Source organism: Fukomys damarensis, unplaced genomic scaffold (genome assembly GCF_012274545.1).
Source record: "Fukomys damarensis isolate Sample0158 unplaced genomic scaffold, DMR_v1.0_HiC HiC_scaffold_38, whole genome shotgun sequence".
NCBI classification, from domain to species: domain Eukaryota; kingdom Metazoa; phylum Chordata; class Mammalia; order Rodentia; family Bathyergidae; genus Fukomys; species Fukomys damarensis.
The window spans coordinates 72,332,652-72,355,000 of NW_022900950.1; the positions used below are offsets into that span (position 1 = coordinate 72,332,652).

The following is a 22,349-nucleotide window of genomic DNA, read 5'->3' on the forward strand; positions in this document are numbered from 1 at the left end:
AAGGGAGCAAGACTGGCCCCTTCCAGGCCCCTGGTACCCTCTCTTGCCATGTGATCTCTCAGTGCACTGCCACCATTGTGATACCACCTGGCATGAACCCCACAAGAGGTGAGAAGAAGCTGGCATTGTACCCTTGAACCTGAGAACTGTGAATTTTGAATAATAATCTGCTTTCTATATAAACTACCCAGCCTTAAGTATTTTGTTGTAATAACAGAAAAGGAACTAATATGTAGTATTTCAGTACCTTAAGACTCATGAGCATTTCGTTTGTGTCAGTAGCATAAGATGCATTGGCATCTGGACAACTTGTTATGTCGCTGGCAGATGAACAGAAAACAAGATTGTTTCTTTGACCAAGGTAGAACGTGGGTCGTGGTGGTGGGGCAGAGAGGAGCTATTCCTAAGATTGAGTGAACAGAACTTGGTGTTGGAAGAGTGAAGGACAATGCCTAGTTTTTACTGAGGAGGAAATGATGCTCCTCACCAGGTTGGGAAGAAGGAAAGAAGTTGGCAGGGAGGAACAAATTGCAAGCAGCAATTTATACAATAGCAGGAGTCTGGGTGGGTTTGCATGGCTGCCTCTGATCAATGTGTGTGCCTGGTATCTGACAGAATGTTCCTTAGTCCCATCCACATGCATTCATTGCTCTGGACCTCGGCAGCCAGAGGCACATTAGGTGGAGTAGGACGAGGAGTGAACAGAAGGGAAGCTCGGCGTAAGGTGGGAAACACTTGTGTGATCTGTCTGGTGACAGGATGCGAGGGAAAGCCTGGCACCCCAAGTTCTCTTGTCATAGTCTGTCCAGGTAGGCGCGTGTCTATAAGTGATAACATTACCACCAGAAGATTGTTCAGTCTGGGCAGGGACGTAAGGGGGGCTGAGGAGGTGTCTTAATGGCCACCGTCGTCAAGGTCTTACATCTGTGTTTTAGTGACTTACGTGCCCGGTACCTGTACAGAAATACAAGACCGATCCATGGGCCAGGTTGGTTCTGAACCTGAGTGCTGAAATGCTGGGCGCCAGGACTGCCAGTGTGGATTCCGTATGGTGTCAGCACCCAGCCTGAGGGTCGGTGCCTCATGGCTCCTGCGGTGGTGCTGGAAGAGTCTGGACTTCGCAGATGAGAGGGTGTGTGTCAGCCAGTGCAGTGCAGGGCGGGCGGGGACTCTGGTGTTGGGGCTCAAAACTTGGCCAAATTTTTATCCAGCTGGTCTACAACAATAGAAACATAATGAAGGCACGAGGAGAAAGGGGGAAGGAATGAAAATGTATTTGTAACTGCACTTAGCAAATGAAGAGGTTTTCTTTTTCAGATTTTATTTTCATTAGTACCTGATTGCGGTTGGTGATAATTACATTCTCGTGGGGAACTGGTACAGGTATATAACACTTCTCAATTCCTTTTTCATCCCCTTCCCTTCCTCTTCCATCCATGGGTCCCCCTGTTTCTTACCTTTTATTTTGTTCATTATTTATATTTTGGGTTTATACGATAGAAGAGGGTTTGTTTTTTTTTAACCTATTTTTTCTCATCCTGAACCTGTGTAAGGAAACAAAATGGAGCTAAACTTAAAAAGCAGTGCTTCTTTCTGATGGATATATAAACTGTGTAGGCATCAAGGGACTCTGCTCTGTTAAATTTGCTCTTAGTTTGTTTTTACCATTTTTTCTCTTTTCCTTCAGCTGACTGATTTCTCCCTGCCCTTTCAGAAAAATTTCTTTCTCTTGTTAAGATTCCTTTAGTCTTCCAGTTAATATTTTGGATCAGAACATATAACTAAATTTTTATCATATGTGAAAATAGGAAGAGCTTTTTTGTGTGATAGTTGCTTTCTCTGTAAAATGAAAGCAAAAGAATTGTTTGCTTTTGTCCATGAAATGCCTACATATGGTGCATAATTCTATTTTATTAAATCGACCCCTATTTTCAAAATTACGTTCCATTTTCTCCGATGATCATACTATTGAAAATGATTTAAATGAACCTATAAAGACTGGAAAAACCTAGATGATGGGGGTGGAGCTAGATTTCAGTTTTGTGGTACCAAAGTAGTGTTAAAGCTTATGATTGGTTCCCTAGTTATCCTGAGTCCTCCTATAAACAAAAGGCGTTGCTTTTCAGTTTATATCCTTTTTACATGCTTCATTTGTTACTGAATTCTTGTGCCTTTGGGAGTTTCTAAAGTTCTCCATTAATCAGAATTTTAAGAACATTATGATAATAATTAAATATAATATTGATTATTAATAGGTTTTCCTTGGGAATTCCCTTTCATTATTTTTGTTGTAAGCATTCATAATATACAAAATTTACTATATTAAGAGTATTTGTAATTGACATGTGAAAAAAATAATGGATTCTTTCTTAGTTGTATCTGGGAGAAAATGTTAGCATATAACCCTCTTATTGCTAGAAAGTGAAGACTGCAAGAATTGAGTTTGACTTTTGAGTTTCTTCAAAGAAAATTTTGGTATCTTAACATACAATCTTGAAAATATTGGAACTCAAAAATTAGTAAACATTGAACTAATTGGCTAATAAAATGGATTTATATTCCTAAAGCAAAAAAAAAAAAAAATGCCTGTGGAATGTTTCTTTTAGCTGTCAAAGCTTTTTCTTCACTTCTGTGGCACTTCATTAATTGAATAAGTAATCTCATAACAGTCTAATTTAGTCAGCTCTGGGAAGTTTGATTAGGACTGAAATATATTTTCAGAAGGAAGTAACATTAAAATTTGTTTACATGACTATTTTTGATATAATTATTTCTAGAAGAATAAGATGTTTAAAAATTAATTAATGGACTTTTGGAATTAAGAAGTACTTTAGAATTCTGCTGGTTCTGGTATTTCATTTTATGGCTAATGATGCAGAGAGTCAAAAGCATGGAGAATGGGCTAGGGATGTCGGCTGCTCCTGCCTCACAAGCACGAGGTCCTGAGTTCAAGCCCTGGTACTGGTGCGGGGGAAGAGGTGTGGAGAAATGAGTTATCCCAGCTGACACATTTGGTTAAGATAAAACCCAGATCTCAGTGTGAGTTCCTCATTGAGTGCTTTCCGCCCTGTAATCTATGTTCTCTGAAAAAAAAGAAAAAACCAGTAGGTCCTATTTAAAATAAAAGGAGATGGTGAATGTCAGAGGAAAAGGGCAGAATAGTTCCCCTGTCTAAAATCTAGCTTTGGGAGCTCACTCAGTGGGTTTCCAGCAGCTGCTCTTCAGACAGAACGCATTTGTGGTGGGGATATTTGTGCTAATAAAATCAATTTGTATTTTGTAGGTGAGAGTTATGTGTGTGCATCCAACGAGCCATTTCGTAAAGTTGATTACACCAAAAATATTAACCCGAACTGGTCCGTGAACATCAAGGGTGGAACAAGTCGAGCTTTGGCCCCGGCCTCCGTGAAAAGTGAAGTCAAAGAAAGTAAAGATTTCATCAAACCCAAGTTAGTGACTGTGATTCGAAGTGGAGTGAAGCCTAGAAAAGCTGTACGGATCCTTCTGAATAAAAAGACTGCTCATTCCTTTGAGCAGGTCCTAACAGATATCACCGAAGCCATTAAGCTCGACTCGGGAGTGGTCAAGAGGCTATGCACCCTGGATGGAAAGCAGGTAAGGGCTTCCGCCACTGGCTCTGGCTGCTTTCAAACACCAGGCCACCAGTTCTGCAGCCAACTGCTGGCAGTGGTAGGGTGCTGTCAAGAATGCTGCTCTTCCAGTTTGGGAGGACAGAGAGGGAGAGAGGACAGAGAATGGATGTCTTTATCATGAAAAATGTAGATGTATTCCATGTCTCCAAATACCTCAAAAGGGCGCAGAGAAATGTCCATCATATACCTTGAATTGTTGAAGGGAAAATGTACATTTCTGCAGGAAAAATGTTAAATTGCAGAGGAATCCTATGTTAGGTGAGATGTTTGTTTAAGATTAAGACTGTTGTTGGTAAGTCAAGTTTTTATTGGCTTGGGTATCCCAGAAGTCAAAATGAAAGGACTTTTCATATAAAAATGATTGAAAGACACATGGCTTCTAACGTGTATTTTTCTCCAGTTTCCATAAAGTTAAATTGTTTATATTTGCATTGTGTGAACACAGTGTGTGATACTAGTTTCTTCATTCCATTTTGTTTCTTCCCCCTCACATAATTTATTTATAAATATTTGGCTCTTGTGTCACTGAGAACAAATAACGTGAAATGCTGGAGCAGTGTCTTACAGAAAAACCCAAAGTAGTTCCTAATTTCCAAGACCAGACCAAGTCACTAGGGTGTTTCCTGCAGCATTAGCAACATTTTAAAAAAAACAGGTTCTGGAGACTAGTGTGTAGCTAGCTGAGTGTAGAGTGTCCTTAGTATATCTAAGGACTTGGTTTGGTCCCTAGCACCAAAGATAAATATATAAAGAAAAGTCAAGCTTTGAAGATTACAGTAGAATATGGTAAGATTAGCATGTTCAAGTTAGTGAATGACTAAAAGGGACATAATGCTTAGCAGCATGCTTCAAAATAGATTGACAGTATTAATGATAATAGACACTTTGTATAATGAAGTTAATAGCCCAGTGTAAGGCAAAACACCCCTAAGATTGACTTTACGTGTAAATAAAAGTAGATTAGGCCACAAGAAAGAGATATGGAAATTTTTAATTTTTATTATTTTGTATTTGCAGTGCACATGGTTTCTTATGGTGAGTTGGTACATGTATGTAACGCATCTTAATTCTTTTTATCTCTTCCTCTGGAAAATTAGATAGTTGTTTCTTGGTGAGCACAGGAAAGACAGGAAGTGTAGACACAAATATTTAAGATACCTAACTGGAAGAAAAACCTAAATATGCCTAACTAGAAAAAATGACAAACAGTAATTGAAGATGAGATTTTTAATAATGAGACCTCACATTTGGAAATCAAATAAGTGACATTCAGTGAAGATACTAAGTGAAATAAGGAAGGTGAACATTTAGTTAAAATAGTAACTATTGAAATTTTAATAGTTACCTAAGAAACTCTCTTCAAAAATACTTCAGACTAGAAATATAAAAATGTTAAGTAAGTACGAGCAACTCAGATCCTCATCATAATCAGAATAATGCAGTGTGATGAGCAGGGTGTGCGCAGAAATTAAAGGATCGCAGACTCTTAAACTCCTGTGTAAGTCAGAGCTTTAGGATAAAGCATAAAAGCACACATATGTAATCGCAGAGAGATGTTGCAGAGACATTGGACAAAATACAAAATCTGTGTTCAGTCGCAGACTTAGTATTAAGCTGGGTGAGGTGGTTGATGCCTTCTAATCTCACCAGGGAAGGAGGACCAGGCAAGAGGGTCGCAAGTTTGAGTCCTGCCAGGGCAGCTTGTCGAGCTCATTCTCAAAATAAAAATAAAAAGGGCTGGAGATGCAGCTCAATTTTAGAGAGCCCCTGGCTTTAATTCCCCCTACACAAAAAGATTTACTATTAAAAATTGAAAATGATTTCTCTTTATACACTAAACATTTTCCTGCCTGAAACAAAAGCCCAAAATATTACTGAAGAAATGCAGTCTTGGAAGGATTTCAATGGTGATCAAGCCCAAGATAAAACCCAATGGCATCAGTATTCCAACATTCTTCCGTAAATTATTCCTGATTTTTATTTATAGTTTAATGTAGTTTGAGAAAGACGCTAAGTGAGATTTGGGGACAAGGAGTATGGTACCTGACAAAGTGATTTTAGAAGTTAATCCGGAGAAATAGGCAGAAAGTTTTGAAAATAGTGATTAATGGGCAGTCATCCTCCTCATACCAAAAATAAATTCCAGGTGTTTCAAAAATATAGATGTCAAAGTGTAGCAGAAACACTTTATTGAGAAAAAATGTCAATATTATGATGAAATGGAAAATAATTTTCTCAGCATCAAAGTAATGGGGGAATCACAAAGGGTAAGGTTGATTGGTTGGACAATTTAAAAATTAAAAATTTCTGGATGTCAATGCAGGGATTTTTAGCTTGAGTTGTATTTTAATGTGAAACAGATAAATGCTGTACTAGAATGTATAAAAGTATAAACAGACAATTTGAAAAGAATTAATATTATTATTTTGGTACTGGGGATCGAACTCGGGTCCCAATTCTTGCGAGGCAGGTAGCAGAACCACTTAGCCAAATCCCCAGCACTTGAAAAGGATTATAAATAGCAAACATTAAAACACGTTCTGGGCTCCAGGGTCGTCTTAGAGTATTCAGCACATGTGAGACCTTAACACCATAAGAAAACACGAAAACCAAATCCAGTTTCACAAATAAAAACGTGAAGTGAAGGTGGTGAGGTAATAGGGGGTCCTAGTGGTGCATGTACTGAGGGGCTGAGGCAGGAGAATCACAAGTTCAATCCTGAACAACTGAGCGAGTTAGTGAGAACTTATCTCCAAAGAAGGTGGTGAGATGGTATTTTTAATATTTAAAGTGGACAGGTTTCTAAAGAAGAAAATGTCCACTGTTTTTGAATATTGAGTGATTTGGCATTATCAAATTGTGATGGAAGTATAAAATCTGAAAGCTTTACGGAAAGTGGTTTGAACCTCTAGATCAGTTTTGGGAATTTATCTTCAATATCCTGAGAGGCAAACATATTATGCATAAGAATTCTCATCCCAGTATAAAAGCCAAAGATTTGAAACAGTCTAGGATGACTGTATAAGGGAATAGTTAAATGATATCTCCATGGAATTCATATTGAGTAGCCTCTGAAAATTATGTTTTGGGGTCTGTTTAAAGACCTGAGGAAATGTCAAATGGAAAAAGCAAGAAACAAAACTAGTATGGTTTCAATTTTGTGTTATAGAAAAGTGGAGGGAGAAGAATTTTTTTATAAAACAAATTCAGAAAGAAACAAAATTAGAGTTGCCATCAGAAATCAAATGTTTGATGCTCTGATTACCACCGTCTTCTTCGTGAAGATCAAAAATGACATGAGTCAATTATTAAAATTTTGATTTGTGGATGTAAAGTGTTACAGATATCACTTTGGTCATTGTTTACTCCTTAAGAATTTAAGTATTATTTTCCTTGTGCCAAGAAAAATGATGTTATTAAATAGAATTTTGGGGAAGAAATTATAGATTTCAGGGGTGTGTGCGTGCGTGGGTGCATGTGTGCGTGTGTGTGTGTGTGGTAGTTACTGTAGGCAAGTGCACTGAGCCGTGCCCTAGGGCCTTTTCAGTGAGCCATGTCCCCAGCCCTTTCTTAAATTTTTTCCACGGTGGGAGATCAAATTTGGTAGTATTTTTGCCTCATCCTCCCAGAGTGGGGATTTGGGGTGTGCCACCACACCCAGCTCAGATTTGGTTTTTATAGACACAATTTTGGACCCTCCATTTTCAGAGTGCCAAGCTTTTTTAAAAGCTATAGTTTTCTTGATGTTGACTCAATATTCTTCTATTGGTAGTGTTGTTGTTTTTCAAACTCTTAGTCTGCTTTTGGTTGACAATTATCATTAGAAAGATAACATTAAGTTTTGCTTAAAATAACAGAAATTGTTTAGGATTAATGCAAGCCTTTAAATGGATAGTGTTCATTTTGATTCTTTTTTATGGAAGGATTTTTTTCTGCTGGCCTGTTAACCATCTGCTCTCTTTTCATTAAGAAAAGGACGGCTGTCCTTTGGTGAAGAGAAAGAAATGAAAAAGGAACTGAGATCTGTTAATGAGCTATCCCTATACAACATTTTACACTGCCGTATTTTTTTTTTTTCTTTTAGTACTGGGGATTTGACCTGGAGCCTTTACACTGAGCTGCATCCCCAGCCGCTTTTCTTTGTGTTTTATTTTGAGACAGGATCTCACTAAGTTGCTAATTTGTACACTGATTAAAGTTCACATTATTTTTCTGGTTACTTCCTTTTGGGATTTGTTTTCATTTAAGATTAATCCAGTCTTTAATGCAGGGTAAAGATTAACTGTCTTTTAGGCAGTGCAGTCACTGAACCTGTCCTGCTGTCTTAAGGAAGAGTTTTTAAGGGCCCCTGGTTTTTCTCTCTGGGCCTGAAAACATTTGGGATTAAAGATGTGATAGAGTGTCATGTACCAGAGATGTTTGTTGTTAAAATGGGGAGCATATATCTTTTCTTGGCTTTAAAATGGGTGTACTACTATTTTTTTTTCTTTTTTCTTTTTTTTTTTTTTTTTGTAGCAGGGATTGAACTGGGTACCTTGGGCTTGCAAGGCAGGCAGCAGAACCACTGAGCTAAAGCCCCAGCCCCTGGGTGTACTACTGTTGACGTTACTTAGAAGGTCTGACTTGGTCATAATTAACTCCTATATTTTAACTCTTTATAAAATCGCTTCAAATGAGATCCTATTTTAGGATTTTATCTGTGCTAATGCTTAGGTTTTCTTTTGCTTTAGTGATTCTCAACTAGGGGCCACCTGCTGGCATCTGGCGGGTAGAGAGTGAAATGTTGCTGCAGAGGACAGGAAAGCCACAGCGTGATTCTCTGTGGGCCCAGGTATTAGTAATGCTGAGGTTCAGAAATCCTGAGCAAGGCAGTGGTTCAGAAGGAAATGCTGTTTGAGTGTGGGCTTTGTTTTTAGACTCCATGCTAAACTTTTGTTTCAGAATTGAAGACACTCAGAACCTGTCTGTCTGCATGTTATCTGATGGATGCAGGTATATTAGAATGCCGTGGCTTATCGTTTCGCCTGCATTTTAGTCTTCATTGCTCACGGCTGACACATTGTTGGGTAATATATTCTTCATGGAGATTAGCCATTTCGAAGGGAGATTAAGGAAAGACTTTTCAAATAACTTTACATGAATTTAAAGTGAAGTACTGGATAAGGGGTCATGCTTAATCTTTTGCTTTTAAATATTTAATACTTAAAGGTGATATCATGGCTATGACTTAAAAATTACAAACTTAGATTTAGGGGTATAATCAGTGGTAGAACACTTACTTAGCATTCATGAGACTCTGGGTCTCATCTCAGTACTGTAAAGCAAAACAAATCTTAAATAGACAACCCATGCGTTTATAAATGGGACCACTAGAAAAAATATGTTGAGAAGTCATGACTATTTGCATAGTCATTTTCTTTTAACTTGCAATTGATTTGAGTTAAAAAGCTCCGTGTAAATGTTTTTCCCCTAAAAAATAAAGCCTTATACTTTGAAGGTTAAATGGATTATATAGAAAAGTAAAGCATTTTAGTCTTCTTAAAAGTCCGAGTGACTTTCTTACAATAAACTGCAGTAGGGAGCGTTCTTTAAGGGTATTTTTTTTTTCTGTTATGGGACTGAAAGTTCCAAATATAGCTCTTGTCCACATGTGTGAGAAATTCTAGCTTTTAGCTTTCCCAGAAACAGCAGTTTTAACATAAAAGAAACATATTTTGTAGAATTTTGGAACAAGTTGATTCTTGTCATGGGCAGAGGCAAAACAGACTCAAAAATTGCTTACAGTTGATGCTTTGGAGGTAAAATACTTCCAGATTTCAGGAGCACTGCCAGTCTTGTGATGCCCACATACAGAAGGTATTCTCGGAACCCAACAGCTTCTGGAGTGCCTCCATCCTCTGAGCCATCTCAGGTTAGGAAGGTGTTCAGCTTCACTTTTTAAACAGCTTAACAATTTCATGGGCACTATGATAGAATGGTTATCTTGTGACTTTATTTTTCTGCACCCATATTTCCTAATGAAGGTTCATCTCTGTACGGACCAAAGCATGCTTACGTAAAGCAACATCTTCTCGAAAATTGTTATGTAAGAACCATGTATTCATAAGTATTTTCTACAGTTCAGTTATTCCTGATACAATTCTTCCTTGAAGTAGATGAGGACAGAATTTGGTTTCAGTTTTCACGTTGTTCCTATGTTTGCATTTCCTTTTCTAGATGACAGAAACCTAGGCAGCTCTGTTTTATCTTGTTAGACACATTCCTGTCCAAATATGGTTAGCCCACCTACCTCAAGTCGTGGAAAATTTATCAGAGGCAAGAAGCAACAGATGAACAGCAGCACGTTTTTCAGAATAGTAGGAAGTCCAGGTGTAGCTAGGGGCTGACAGTATCATCATTCTGTGATTCCTGCTATGAGGTCACTTATCTTGGATTTTAAAGGGGGTTGGCTTAATATTTGTTGAACCCCTCTCTTAAGAGTGACCCGAGGGGCCGGGGATTTAGATCAGTGGTTCCACTGCCTTCCTTGAAAGTGCAAGATCCCGAGTTTGAGCCCTGGTACCCCCCCCCGCAAAAGAGTGACCTGATAAATGGGAAGAAAGGGAAATATTTTAAATTTTTTAAATAAAAGTTTTTAATTTAACCATTATTATACCCATTGTAAAGCAATTTCCCCAACCTTAAATAACAATTTTTCCTTTTAATGAGAAGCTAAAGGAAAACGCTTCAGTCCTGACAGGTGGTTACTGCAGTTGCAAACTAGAAGAAATATTTAAAAGAAACAATTTTAACTTCCAGTGAGTTATGCAGTGGAAGGGGTGGGTGGGATAGAAATGACATCATTGCCAACTTTTTTTTCTTAATTTTGCCTTTGATGTCTAAGCTGGAGTCATACATTGTAGAGCATAAAGAATGTAATAAACTAAGGTAAGTAGCTGAAATTTTACACTCAAATTTTGACACCCGAGGGATTCTTTTTGGTTATAAATGTATTTGTCACCAGTTACACAATGGTTATCACAATGCTATTACATATGTATTTAACAATGCCTAGATTTTAGGTCCTAGAATAGCAGCTTAGGCCCTAAGCTAACAGCTTGGTTCCTTGATAGATAATGACTAATATCTGATTATGCCAGGCATACATTAGTGCTTTATATTAATGTTCTCCACCTGTCGCATAGTGATCTTAAAGACTTAGGTACTAAAATTCCCATTTTACAGTCAGGAAATGGAGGCAGAGAGAGATCCAGTAACCTACTCAGAATTTTGCCGCTGGTGGTGGAGCTCTAGGGTTCATACCTAAGAGGAAGAATTTCAGAGCCCACAGTCTTTTTTGGCTGTGCTTCCAGCCCCTGGATCAGTCATTGTGGGAGGCTGCAGGGGTAATGGTGAACAAAACAAGTAACTAAAACTCTCAATCAGGTGATTTCAAAACATTATTATAGGTTTTAGAATGCTACAGTTTCATCTGATATTCATCTAAAATCTGTGTAATCTTAGGTTTTGTTATGAAATTATACTCTGGGAACCTAAAAATTGAAAAATAGGTTAAAAAATGTTTATATGCTTGATAAAAACATGGGCCAGGGATTTAGCTCAGTGGTTCTGCTGCCTGCCTCGCAAACGCAAGGACCCAATTAAAAAAGCAAGACGACTCTTAGAATCATTTTTTAGATTTGATTTTAAAAATTAGGGACTATGACATTGCAGAAAGTTTAGAAAACTCAGGAAGAAAGATACACAATTCTTCCATTTTGATGCTTTTTTAAATATGTGCATGTGTTTTTTTGTTTTTTGTTTTTTTTGTTTTTTTGGTATCAGGGTTAGAACTTGGGACCTTGCACTTGTGAGGCAGGCGGTGGAACCACTGAGCTAAATCCCTGGCCCATGTTTTTGTTTTTTGAAGAGAAAACTACCCAAATAAAAATTCATTTGCATTGGAAAAATTTCCAACCAGAAATGAGGAGCATGAAAGTCTCTTGTCATACCTGCCTTTTCCCCCTCGGCTCATGCTGCTGCTTAAAGGCAATCACTAATAATGGGTTTATCAGTGCAATTAAACTACATTAGTATTCATAGTTTTTACATAGCATGGTTTTGTATGTGCTTATGTATCCTGCATGTCACTAATGTTGTTACATAGTCTTCATATTCCATTACTTGAATTGATTGTGTATTCAACTGGTTAGAAATACCATAGTTTATTTGACTTACTGTTGAATGTTTGAGTTGTTTCTAATTTATTTTATCTTCTGATCATCTTGGCTGTCTGTAGATTTCAGCATACGTTTAGACGATTTTCTTTTCACAGGATAGATAGAGTTCCTAAAGTATTGTGGGGTTTAAGAGTTACTTTCCAGGCTGTAGATAAAGTCCCAGTTGGCAGAGTCATGGACATGTGTCCTGTATTTCTGTGGCAGGAAGAGACTGACCGCTGGGCTAGGCGTAACATCCAGGTACAATCTACTCTAATTTGCTGCATGAAGGAAAACATTTCTGCAAAATTTCTGTTGCATAAATTGAGGCTCACCTGGATTCCTCTTACACCTCCACTTTTGCTCCTTTTTGCTCTAGGAATTAATGAAAAGAAAATAGCCATTTGGCTTGCTATCAATTTTATGCCCACAGTAAGGATCGATTGACCTACTAGTCTTGAAAATATTAAGCTTAGCAGAGAAAACACAAAACAAAAAAAATTTTTGCCAGGTAGCTCACAAGTAGGGTTCTTGTCATTTTGATATTGAAGAAAGAGACCTGCCATTTCATTTAATGCTTGCCTTATAACTTTTGCCAAAATCTCATGAGTTTGGCAAATTTAAGTGATGTATTGCTTTGTAACATTCTAACTCTAAGTCAAGGTGATTACTTGTAATGCTTTGTAAAGTTAGTTGATTGCTTTTGGTTATAACTAACTTTTCGATTTGTTTTGTTCTTTTTATCTTATCAATGCCTGGTGGCAATTTCTACCAACATAAGTAATACATATTATATGCTTCATTAGAGTTCATGAAATGGTCATTTATTCATTGTGCCTTATGGTTAAAAACAAGGGCAGATACAAAAATCAGCATAGTATTTTAGGACATATAGCTGACCTAGAGGTTAGTACAATATGCTAATTCATAAATGAGAAGTATTTTGGAACTCAAAACAACTTTAGAAAACCTGTGAAATCTGGATTCTTTTCCAGGTAAAAGCTGACTCAAAATTTTGCATGTCACTGTACACTTTAAGAACCTCTTCTTAGCCTTCTTTTTACCTGTTACTTTTAGTAAGAGAAAGTGCTTATTTTCAGCCTAGTCATCATTCTAGAGAGCAAAGGGTGGGCTTCACCATGCTCATCATCATTCTTAAGGTGCTGCTTGATGGAAGAGAATGAATTAAATCTGAATTTAAAAATTGCGTCATGACCAGGGATTTAGCTCAGTGGTTCTGCCACCTGCCTCGCAAGTGCAAGGTCCCAAGTTTGATCTCCAGTACCCCCAAAAAAATCACTTCATAAAGAATTGTGTTTGAGGCCCTATTTGCTTTTTCAGAAGCTGCAATTTTCCAGATTTAAAAATTAACCATACACATTTCTTTTTTCAAGTAAGAAAGAGCACCACACTTGAAGCAGCAAGCCTAGGCTCCGTGAATATGTTCCCTGTGTATTTTTAGGGTGTTTAATTGTAGTGTGATGCAGCTGCCAGACTCAGCACAAAGTGTAGCAAGCTCTGCACCATTAGACATTCGCCTCCACAGAAGTTTAATTTCTAAGCCTAAGAGTAGTGTTAGCAACCAAGAGACGCCCACCCGGGAGCGCTTAGTTTCGCTGTGCATTTCAGGCCTGTCTTCAGACTTGAAAGATTTTGCATTTTCTTTTATTTATTTATTTTTGTTTGTGGTTTATGGTAGGCTTCTCTAACTGTGAGTATAAAGACATTGGGTTCTATTTGAAAATACTATTCCTGTAGTTTGCCCACATGCTGTCATTAAAGTGCCATTTTAAGTATGAGTTGAGGGGGATTTAAGCATCTATGTGTGGGTACAGAACTGAAGCTAACGTTGGTTACATGCTTGGGTTTCTGAAGGGATAGGTTTATAAAACATCTAATCTTTAGCTGTCCTTGTGTTTATGTACGTTTTGTGGTAAATGATTATGGCCGACAGCATGCCATTTTGAAACTGCAAATCGGAGACACCTTTTCCGTTTTCATAAAAAGCAAAACTTGTGTAGCAAATTTGTACAACCCTATTTAGGTAACTTAATCCAAATTTTAACATATGTGCCTTAATATGGTAGCCCAGGTTTTACATGCAAACCAAAGAGAAAAGTTTTACAATTTTCTAGGAGTTAAAAGTGAGTTTTGTTTCCAGAACCTTCCCATTGGGGCAGCACCAGTGTTCCCATCACATCTCAGACTAATAGGGATCGGGGAATGTAGTCGGTGTAATTTGTGTGTAAGGAGGCGATTTTAGGCATGAGAGTCCAGAAAATACAAATTGAAATTTGATTTAAATATATTCATTACCTGTGATACTCTTCCCTTTGGAATGAGACAAGGTAAGGAATGTCATTGGAGATTTCAAATAATGGGAGAGCTTAGCCACCAGTATTTAGAACAAGGCAGTAATTTCATACTTTTACACACACTGCCCCTTGATTCTCAGGATCATCCCACGTTAAATTTATGTCCATGTCTCCGGTTGAGGAAGGTTAACAGAGCTAGCCCAAGGAACCTCTGTCCTTTGATTGTGGTTTGCTCTCTGCAATGTAATAGTACTCTTGTCCTACCAGATTCGAGAATTAAAATCTGTTCTCTGAGCAGGTTTTCTGAGACTCAAAGAACAATCAGGGTTGAGGATTTGGCTCAATGGTTCCACCGCCTACCTCTCAAACACAATGGCTGGAGTTCGATCCCTGGTACCAAAAAAAAAAAAAAAAAAAAAAAAAAAAAAAAAAAAAAAAAAAAAAAAAAAAAAAAAAAAAAAAAAAAAAAAAAGAACAATTAGTTTAATAAGTTTTACCCACTTACAATGGTTCCTAATTGTCTTTTAGAATGTCACATAGTGTAATTACTTAGTTTGTGAAACTTGGCTCTTAATAGTGTCCTAAATTTTTCATAAGCTTATATTTACGCTCAAATGATGAAGAATGACACTGTCAAAGATATTCAAAGACTACGATAAAAGATTGTAAAATGTCCAGAGTTGTCCATACTATTTTGGGCTAATGTTTGGTAATGGGAAAACAGAATTCAAAATTGTGTCTACACTTTGTAATTATTTAAAATATGTATGCACAAAGGCAAATACTGTAAAACAGTTTGTCTTGGTTTTGGGATTATTTATGGATGACCTTTATGGAAATTTGCTTTATTACTGTGCTATGCAGTAAGAGTATTTTGGATAGGAACATGATTGAATATTATGAATGGACTCACAGAGGAGTCAACTACTATCGGACCTCATTTGAATTTTCCCTGTTCTCTCATTTATATACTATTCTTTTGTTTTTCTTAAGGCCAGGTCTTGCTGTATAGTCCAGGTTGGCCTTGACCTCTGTGTAGCCCACACTGACCTCAAACTGGTCCTTCTTCCTCAGCCTCCTGAGTCCTGCAATTATAGGCATGGCATGCGTGCTTTTCGTAAGCCACTCTAAATGTTTGTAAGCATTGGGCTGTGCTAGGCAGAACATGCTATTTTGGCTAATGAGGAACTGATTCTTTCAAACATTATTATTTTGTGGCTGGTCTGTTCTGGGCACTCAACTAGATACTTCAGGAACAAGTGTAAATAAAACAAAGGCTCTGCTTTTGAGGAACTCATTGCAGTAAAAAGATAGACATAAGGACTGTAATTGCAAGACAGGGCGATTCTATAATAGGCCCGGGTTGTACAAGGAACTGTGGTCAGACACGGAAGGAAGGGGAAGTCATTTTTTTGCGGCTACGTTGAAGTTCTTCACAGAGGAGGTGACCAGTTTATCACAGGTGTGGAATAACATGTTTTCATGTGGTGCTTTGGTTGACAAAGAGTAGCTCAGAGGCTGGAATGTGTACTTCTGATCCGTTAAATTTTTTAAAAGATATTTTTAAGTTTTAAATTTATTTTTTAACTTTTTATTTGAAATTACTCTAGCTTTATTAAGAAAAAAGTTGCACAGTGGGGCTTGGTACTGCACCCCCATAATTTCAGCCCCCTAGGAGGCTGAGGCCAGGAAGGTCACAAATTCAAGCCCAGTATGGGCAGTGTAGCAGTTTGGTGAGACCTTTCCTCAAAATAAAACATTTTAAAAAGCGTTAGGGATGTAGTTCAGTGTGAAGGTCCTGGTTTCAATGTCCCGTGCCACACACACACACACACACACACACACACACACACAAACTGCACAATTTGTACGTGAAGAGTCCATATGCCCTCCATTCAGCTTTTCCTAATATCAGCATCTTCCATGAACAGTGCACGTATTTAAGCCAGGAAATTAACAGAGTTAATACTGTCAGTTAATCTGTAGACCATATCTGAAACTTGCTAGTTGTCTTCTCTGTGTCCTTTTGCTACTTCAGGGCCCACATGGCACGCACTTTTTCATGCCTCCTTAGTCTAATCTGGCTTATGATCATTCTCTGATCTTTGTCTTTTATGATCTTGATACTTTTGGGTTCTGGCCAGTTATTTTGTCTGACTCCTTTCATTTGGGAGTTTTCTGGTGTTCTCTTGTGATCACATCAGGTTGTGAATTTGGGGCAGAAATACCAATTCATGGTTTCATTGTCTCATTGCTGGTGAAGTGATTGTCAATCATATATTGTCTGGTAAGTTTTCTCACTGTAAAATTGCCGTTTTTCCTAATAGAAATTAATGAATACATATATGATGGAGATATTTGAGAATGTGCAGATGTTATGTTTTTTCCCATACTTTACCCCTTAATGTTAGCATCCATGGATTCTTGTCCGTGGAAAACCTAACATTTGTGCATTCCCAGTGTGGGGCTGGAGTTTGAGAAGAGGCCTCACCAAGCTGTTAGACTGCCCATACTGGGCTTGAACATGTGATCCTCCTGGGGTGCTGGGAAATAGAGGTGCACTCATTTTCCCTGCACCTTCGGTTGTCAAGTCCTGGGGATGTTGTACAGATCACACATCTGGATCATTGTTCAGGAGGAATGCTGACCTTATAGGCAAACGTCATCTTTTGCTAGGTGCTTCTGGACTTCAGGATGCTTTTCCTCTCTTCTCCCTCACCTGACATAATCACTCATGATCTGTTCCCTTGCAGAAAAGTTACACTGGGGAAAATACCTGCTATTGCAATACAAAGGGTATGATGACATTATGCCCCCAGTAAGTTTCCACTTATGAATGAGTCAATGTGTAAAAGTTGTGACAGAAAGGAAACTTGAATACAATGTGTTTCCTGGCAGCAAAAGAAAAGAATGCCTTTCCTTAGAATCGTTAGTGATACAGAAAACAAATGGTTAATTCTTCATGCATCAGGACATGATATAACTTACTGGCCTAAGAATTAGATGCCTCTGTATGAGGATGGCGAACCTTTTAGAGCCCTCAATGGTTCGAATAGGCCGCTGCAGCACACGTGCCATGGGTTGGCCACCACTGCTCTACACTTTGGGTAATAAGTGTTATCAGAAGTACAGCTCATTTTTAAAAAATGATAATTTCAATCATTTGATATTTTAATAAATGTAATTAAGTACATTGGGATAATTTATCTTAATTTTAGGAAAGAAAAACAGTAGTGCTTCATCCTAAAATCAAACCTTCTTTACTCTTGGAGATAGAAATCACTTTGAAGAGGTGCCTAATCTCCATGAATGATTTGGCTGTCATGCAGTTGTGTTTGCAGTTTGTGTGCTGATAATTTGGTGTCATACAATTTCATATTATTTATAGTGTCTAAGGGTTCCTAGTTAATGGCTTCTTCAAACTTTATTTAGAGCAATATAGGCATGCTTATAGAGAAATGAAAGCCAGATTAGTTAATTCACAAACATTTTGCATGGAAGTTTTTTTTCTAAATTGGTACTGGGGGTTGAACTCAGGACGTTGTACTTGCCAGGCAGTCGCGGTGCCACTGAGCTACATCCCTAGTCCTGGAGGTTTTCTGTAGGACGATCCCCTTGTAGAGCAAACATCCAGTGAATCTGGATGCTGAAGCAAAACGGGGGCTCTGAAGACCATAGAATTCGGAACGCAAAGGAAGCGAGGGCTGGGCTTTTCAGGCCTCTAATTCTGTTTTTGGTGAGGAAATGTAAAACACGTGACACCATGAGAGGGTGACGGGGTGGTGCTGCAGAGCTAGTGGAAGCTTGACCGGGAAGAGCTGGGAGAGAACTCGAAGAGCGTGGACTGGAGCTGGGAGGCTGCTCGGGAGGTTGGTGCTGTCCACCGCCACCGTTCCGGTCTCCGCCCTCCTACACCTGCGCACGCACGCACACGGTGACCCGGGAAATGCAGACGACGGCAGCACGAGGGAGAAATGAGGACGTGGGGACGCGGTAGGAAACGAGCTGGGGGAAATTTGGAGGTAAGGATGGACTTAAGCTCCGACGGGGCTCTATGGAGAGACAACAGCAACTTTTGGTGAAAGAGTGATGTCTTGAAAAGTGTTTTGTAGTCATCTGTCAGCCGGGCTGGCGATGCTAACGTGGCAGGAAGAGCACCAACAGAGGCTGCGCTCTCCGCTCAGGTGCAGACCAGACGAAGACAGCACAAGTGGGGTGGAGACAGAAGGTGAAGGCTCGGGGCGAGCTCTCTAAGCTTAGACCACTGGAAAAGTCGGAGAGGGGTAAACGCATTTAAGCTCTGCTACTCATTGCTGTTATACAAAGTGCCAAATCATAGCCGGTTTAAGTATTCCAGCATTGAAATATTTTTTTCTTTTGGCAAGTGAATTCTGCTGGCAGTTGAACCCAGGGCCATCGGCCATCGTACTGAGCTATCATCCCAGCCCTTTCCTATTTTTTTATTTTAAGACAGAGTCTCACCAAGTCACTAAATTGCTCTGGCTGGGCCTGAGTTTGTGATCCTCCTGCCTCAGCTTCCCAGATTGCTGGGATTACAGATGTGCCCTGTCGTGCTTGGCTCTAGCATACGAACTCTTAATGTTCTGGTTTCCTAAGGGGTCGCTAATTGTTAAATAGGCGGAAATATCAAGGACCAAATGTGCGCTTCCCTGTAGGTGGGTCACTTCATTAAGTGTCCGTAGCAGCTCCTCATTATGTGGGAAAGAGCCAAGTACATTTTCTCCTTAGAAGAAATTATATGTATTTTTAAAAATGCCCCTTTCACTTTAATGTTAGCCTAACAAACTAATGTTTTCGTTGGATTGAAAGCGCAGAGTTCTTGTGTGGGAGGTTTAAAAAACAATCGATGTTCTTTGTGTGAGGAACAAGTATTGTTTTTTCCTAAGTAAGTGGTGAACCTAGTTTGTGGAGCAGAGTTCCTTACTTTGCTGCTAGCCCCCGACAAGAAGTGCATCTTGACAGGAGCACACTTTGTGTGAGAACCCATGAGAAAATCCTGTAGGGAAATAACCGAGCCTTATTTGGGTCTCTTAGGAGCCCAAGGTGTCCTAGGTGTCACCAGAGGGGTTGGGGCCTAGAGTCACTTTCCTTATGGGAAAACCATTTTGTTAGAGGCAGCAATGCTGTGGAATCCTAGGGGAGCTGTCCCAGTCCCTGGTCCTTGCCAATTGCACCCTGACAGGCCCTCGGTGCCTCCTTTCTCTGTACCAAGTGCTTCCCTTCCCAGCCTGCCCTTTGGGGCAAACCCCCTTCTTCACACGGTAGGGGACCTGTGGCCAGAATTGGCTCCATATTTGTGGGGCTCCATGTAAAATGGAAAGGTGGACCCCTGTAAAAAGTTATTAAGAAATTCAAGATAGGGCCAGGGTTTTAGCTCAGTGGTTCCACGGCCTGCCTCGCAGGCGCAAGGAAGGTCCCTAGTTCCATCCTGGTACCTCCCCCCCCCAAATCTAGACAACAAGATCAGAATATTTAGCCCAGCCTGGGGGCCCTGGGAGCCTCTGCCTCAGGTCCCTGAAGAAAGCCCTGTGTGTGGGTTAAGCTGTGGTGTCCCTTCTCTTCGGGTCAGGTGAGGCATGAGGGCTGGCCGGCCTCCACTTGGAAGGCAGGAGGGGCTCCCCAGGGGGCTGCTACTTCTCCTGCCAGTCTGGTGCCGAGAGAGGGGCAACTTCCTCCTGGTTCCACACGCAGGTGGCCGTGCTCACACGCCTGCTGAACGCCCAGCCCAGCCTGGAAGTTCAGGTGTCTGCTGCAGAACACAGGGGTAAACGCCCACGTTGGTGGGAGATGGGCGCTGGTAAGCAGGCTGCGCTGGCGTCCTGGAACCTGGAGTGGGGTGCAGACGTAGAGATGGGGAAGGTTCCTTTGAGAAACAGATGCGAGATTGGAAGTGTTCAGTGCCGGGGATAGCGTAGTCGATTCTCATTGTTCACAGCCGTTACGTTTTATACAGTTGGTTTTAACACTGCGTTAGAAAATATGGAGCCCCCGATCCTACGAGAAATACAAGGCGAGGCTCCGAATACTGCTGACCCATCAGCATCAAACTGGAGCCCGCACACCGGACACCGCAGCACTGTGCTTGAGAACCGAGGGACGTGGAACTCCGTAGACTGACCTAGGTGCTGTGAACAGCACGGGAGCTGAGAGGGGAAAGGGCAGCACTGACTTGTTCTTCCTCAGTGGAGGGCACATTGGGAGGCTCAAAAGTCTTACCATTGGGTCCAAGAGCGACCACTAACTAATGTGCCACAAATGTTGATTTTAGGATTAAGAACAGACGTTAGCAAGTAGGTAAATTTGTAAGTGTGGAACCTGTGTGCATACTGAAAATTAATCATACTCTGAATTTCAGCTACTGCTGACACGTAACTGTGAACAGATCTCTAATGCAACATCGGCTGTCAACGTGGCAGAGAAGTTCACAGTTTTTAAGGAGATACAGCAGGGGTCAGTACTGAGGCAGTGTTTTGTTTATTTGGAGGAGTTCTGAAAGTGGGAAAAAAAAATCGCCGTCAACGTTCCCCAATAAAACCTCAAATGTATATACTCTAATAGAATGTAAACAAGGTGTTGTGGGTTTGATAACTGATAGTGCTAATAACAGTCATTAAGTGTAGCGAATTGCAATGTGTAAAAATAAAATGTCCAACTAATAGCTGGTTGCCTTTGATTCAGGTCATGAGTCATCTCATGGAAACGAGATTTTGATGAAGTGAGGAGATGAAAAGAGCTCAGGTCAGATGGGAAAAGGGTGGAAGGACTTCGTGTGCTTTTGCAGGAAACTGATAACAGCCCGGAATATTATCCTTTGCTCTCCGATTAAAGGAGTCCTTCAGAAAACAGAATTCAGACAGTGTTTGTGAGCCATACAGTGTTGACATCCAGGAAGCCAGGATTATACACCTTGAAATTATTCCCTCTGCTGGCCTTTTTTTTTGTACTGGGGATCGAACTCAGGTCCTTGTGCTTGCGAGGCAGGTGGTGGCACTACTGAGCTAAATACCTGGCCCAATTATTACCTTCTGAATGTCAGTATTGTGTTCAGAATGTCACGGTAAAGACTATTTTTGTGAAATAGATAAGGCAGTGCTTGTTGTTGACAAGACAGCTGAAAATGATGTCCTATGAAGATCTCAGTCACAGTGATGAGTTTTTTTTGTTGTTGTTTGTTTTTGTTTTTTCTGTGAAGAGCGCTCATGTCAGTGTTTTGGGGTTTCTAAACTTTTGTTTTCTACTTTGGTTTCACTGAGTTGCCTGAGCATTACTTTTGAAACAATTGTGTATAGAGATGGTACAATACCTAGTTACGATCTATAATTGCTTTTTTGCAGAAAAAGTTTTAAGAGGGCTTGGAGGTGTAGCTCAGTGGTAAAGTACTTGTACGCGCTTAACAGGCACGAAGCTGTGGGTTCAGTCCCCAGCATCAAAAACAAAAACCAAACAACAAAAACAGGCTTAATTTTTTTAAAAATGTGCTTTTCTGAATTGTGCAAACTGATCAGATTTTCTGCAGCTTGGTGTGCGATGAGGCTGTAGTTTTGCTTGGTAGTTGCCCATCCCAGCCCTTCCCAAGCCCCGTGTACTTTCTACTGTGTGGTCTTCTAGTGAGCAGTGAAGCCCACTTTCCTTTTTGATCCTGTTTTGCTCTTTAGGTGAGTATGTATTTTATTTTTATCTTTTGGTTACTGGGGTAATCCAGGTGGCGGAACCACTGAGCTAAATCCCTGGTCCCAGATGAGTATGAATTTTAAATAACTTCTGATTTACTGAATCAAAATAGAATTATTAGTTGGCTCTGAGGAAATCCTAATTTCATTCATTCTATGACAAATAGGCTGCTTAGTAAATACTGTACACATTGTACAAATACCTTTTGGTCCACCAGTGGACCAAATTTTAGAAGATAAGCTTTGTAAATTATTTTCTCTGCAGCGGGGATTCAAAAATAATAAAGCTGAATTAAATATCAGTTGTCTTGCACACAGTATATACACACATGGGTCAGGTTGTATTTGGAAAACGTTATTTACTAAAATACAATAAGTAGTACTCGAATATGTTGCAGGCTCTAAGCTAAGCACAAGGAATACAGTTGGGGACTAAGTATTTCCCCAGTCCCCAAGAGGAGGTCAGTGAAAGATGGTAAAACACAATGTGCT

The 22,349-nt window shown here is 39.7% G+C and overlaps 1 protein-coding gene across 1 annotated transcript in view; it reads left to right on the forward strand.

The window, feature by feature from the left end:
• The window catches only part of Dclk2 (doublecortin like kinase 2), a gene marked incomplete at its 5' end in the record, with an annotated part of 132,935 nt that overhangs the window by 16,713 nt on the left and 93,873 nt on the right, over positions 1 to 22,349 (forward strand). The window contains one exon of the mRNA XM_010632736.2: positions 3,284 to 3,615. Within this exon, the coding sequence (XP_010631038.1) occupies positions 3,284 to 3,615 (332 nt within the window). The remainder of the gene's footprint in view (positions 1 to 3,283; positions 3,616 to 22,349) is intronic.